Source organism: Penaeus monodon, chromosome 6 (genome assembly GCF_015228065.2).
Source record: "Penaeus monodon isolate SGIC_2016 chromosome 6, NSTDA_Pmon_1, whole genome shotgun sequence".
In the NCBI taxonomy this organism is placed as follows: Eukaryota; Metazoa; Arthropoda; class Malacostraca; order Decapoda; family Penaeidae; genus Penaeus; species Penaeus monodon.
The window spans coordinates 38,575,000-38,577,499 of NC_051391.1; the positions used below are offsets into that span (position 1 = coordinate 38,575,000).

The following is a 2,500-nucleotide window of genomic DNA, read 5'->3' on the forward strand; positions in this document are numbered from 1 at the left end:
CCTCTATTTCTCCCTACCTCCTCCATCTGCTTCCCCCTTTCTCTGTCCTTCCCCCCTATCTCCTTCCCTCTCTCATTCCGTCCATCGCTCCCTACCTTAATCCCTCGCTCCGCTCCTCCCTCCTCCCTTTCTTCCCTCCCTCCTCCCAACCCCTCCGTCCCTCAAGTGCCAAAACAGCCTCTCACTTACCATCTCTGGCGGGAAGGAATACTCTCTCCACATTATCTGCTTCTCAAGGTCGCCCTCGAGCCACCAGGGAGATGTCCAGCTGAGTGCCACTCGGTTCATGGTGCCGGCCTCGAATGCCTGGGGGTAGTCAATCGTCTCGGTTACAAATTACGCGTTTTAGGAATATGTTTATAACTATACATAGAGACACATGATACACATGCGTGCACACGTATGCATGCGCAGTCACGCAAACTCATGCGCACACACAGAAACAGAAACAGAAACACGCACATACATACACACACACACACACTCACTCACTCACGCACTCACTCACTCACTCACCCACTCTAACACTCACACTCACTCTCACTCTCTCTCTCTCACTCTCTCACTCCCACTCTCATTCCCACTCTCACTCTCACTCTTTCTTTCTTTTTTTCTTTTTTTCTTTCTTTCTCTTACTCACTCTCTCTCTCTCTCTCTCTCTCTCTCTCTCTCTCTCTCTCTCTCTCTCTCTCTCTCTCTTCCTCTCTCTCTCTCTCTTCCTCTCTCTCTCTCTCTTCCTCTCTCTCTCTCTCTTCCTCTCTCTCTCTCTCTCTCTCTCTCTCTCTCCTCTCTCTCTACCCTCTCTCTCTCTCTCTCTCTCTCTCTACTCCTCTCTTTCTCTCTCTTCTCTCTCTCTCTCTTTCTCTCCATTTTTCTCTCTCTCTGTCTTCTCTTTCTTTCTCTTTTTCTCTTTCTTCCTTTTTCTCTCTCTTTCTTTCCTTTTTTTCTCTCTCTCTCTCTCTCTCTCTCTCTCTCTCTCTACCCTCTCTCTCTCTACTCTCTTCTCTCTCTCTCTCTCTCCTCTCTCTCTCTCTCTCTCTACTCTCTCTCTCTACTCTCTCTCTCTACTCTCTCTCTCTCTCTACTCTACTCTCCCTCTCTCTCTCTCCTCTCCTCTTCTCTCTCTTCCTCTCTCCTCCTCTCTCTCCTCTTTTAAAACCCTCTCTCTCTCTCTCTTCTACCCTCTCTCTCTCTCTCTCCTCTTTTCCTCTTCTACCCTCCCCCTTTTTAAAACCTCCCCTCTCCTCTCTCCTCTCTCTCCCCTCTCTCTCTCTCTCTCTCTCTCTCCTCTCTCTCTCTAAAAACCTCTCTCTCTCTCTCTACCTCTTTTCCCTCTCTCTCCTCTACCTCTCTCTCTCTCCTGTTCTCTCTCTCTCTCTCTCCTCCTCTCCCCTTCCTCTCCCTCCCTCTCTCTCTCCCCTCTCTTTTCTCCCCTCCTCTTTTCCCTTTAACCAAATCCTTCTCTCTCTCCTTCTCTTTTTCCTCTCCCCTTAAAAACCTCTCTCTCTCTTTTCTCTCTACCTCTCTCTTCTCTTCTCTCTCCTCTTTTTCTCTCTCCTCTCTCTCCTCTCTCTCCTCTCTCTCTCTCCCCTCTCTCTCTTCTCTCTCCTCTCTCTCTCTCTCTCTCTCTCTCTCCTCTCTCTCTCTCTCTCTCTCTCTCTCTCTCTCTCTCTCTCTCTCTCTCTCTCTCTCTCTCTCTCTCTCTCTCTCTCTCTCTCTCTCTCTCTCTCTCTCTCTCTCTCTCTCTCCTCTCTCTCTCTCTACCTCTCTCTCTCTCTCTCACTCTCTTTCTCTTACTTTCTTTCTTTCTTTCTCTCTCTCTTTCTTTCTTTCTTTTTTCTTTCGTTCTTTCTTTATCTTTCTCTCTTACTTTTTTTCTCTTTCTTTCTCTTATTCTTTCTCTCTTTCTTTCCTTTTTTTTCTCTCTTTCTTTCTTTCTTTCTTTTTTCTTTCTTTCTTTCTTTCTCTCATTCTTTCTTACTTTTTCTTTCTTTCTTTCTTTCTCTCTCTTGCTTTCTTTCCTCTTTCTTTGACTCACTCACTCTCACTCTTGCTCTCTCTCTCTCTCTCTCTCTCTCTCTCTCTCTCTCTCTCTCTCTCTCTCGCTCTCTCTCTCGCTCTCTCTCTCTCTCTCTCTCTCTCTCTCTCTCTCTCTCTCTCTCTCTCTCTCTCTCTCTCTCCCTCTCCCTCCCTCTCTCTCACCGAGAAGGCGCCCGTGAGCTCCCTGGGCAGCGGCGGGATGAAGGAGGTGAGGTGGCGCTCCTTGAGCACGGCGAGCGGCAGCGCCACCACCAGGTAGTCGGCCAGGAAGGAGGAGCCGTCGGCGGTGACCACCAGGGCGCCCCCTCCGTCAGGCTGGTCCCAGAACACCTGGCACACGGGCGCGTTCGGCCGGATCTGGTGCTGAGCGATCGCTCCCTTCGGGAATAAAGAGGTTAGTGCGCCGTCAGGGGGTGGCCTTGCAAGGGGACGGAGGGGAAGGAAGGAGGGGGGAAGGGAT

The 2,500-nt window shown here is 49.8% G+C and overlaps 1 protein-coding gene across 2 annotated transcripts in view; it reads right to left on the minus strand.

Moving 5' to 3' along the window:
• Positions 1 to 2,500, minus strand: part of LOC119574441 — a 12,326-nt gene that overhangs the window by 8,862 nt on the left and 964 nt on the right. Inside the window, exons 1-2 of one of the 2 annotated variants that reach the window (XM_037921665.1) lie at positions 2,203 to 2,500; positions 190 to 306 (exon numbers count right to left, since the gene is read on the minus strand). The exon at positions 2,203 to 2,500 is cut by the window's right edge and continues 964 nt beyond it. In XM_037921665.1, the coding sequence (XP_037777593.1) occupies positions 190 to 288 (99 nt within the window). In that variant the 5' untranslated portion in view covers positions 289 to 306; positions 2,203 to 2,500. Of the gene's footprint in view, positions 1 to 189; positions 523 to 2,202 lie in introns of those variants that run through there. The other variant, XM_037921666.1, reaches the window with a different exon arrangement.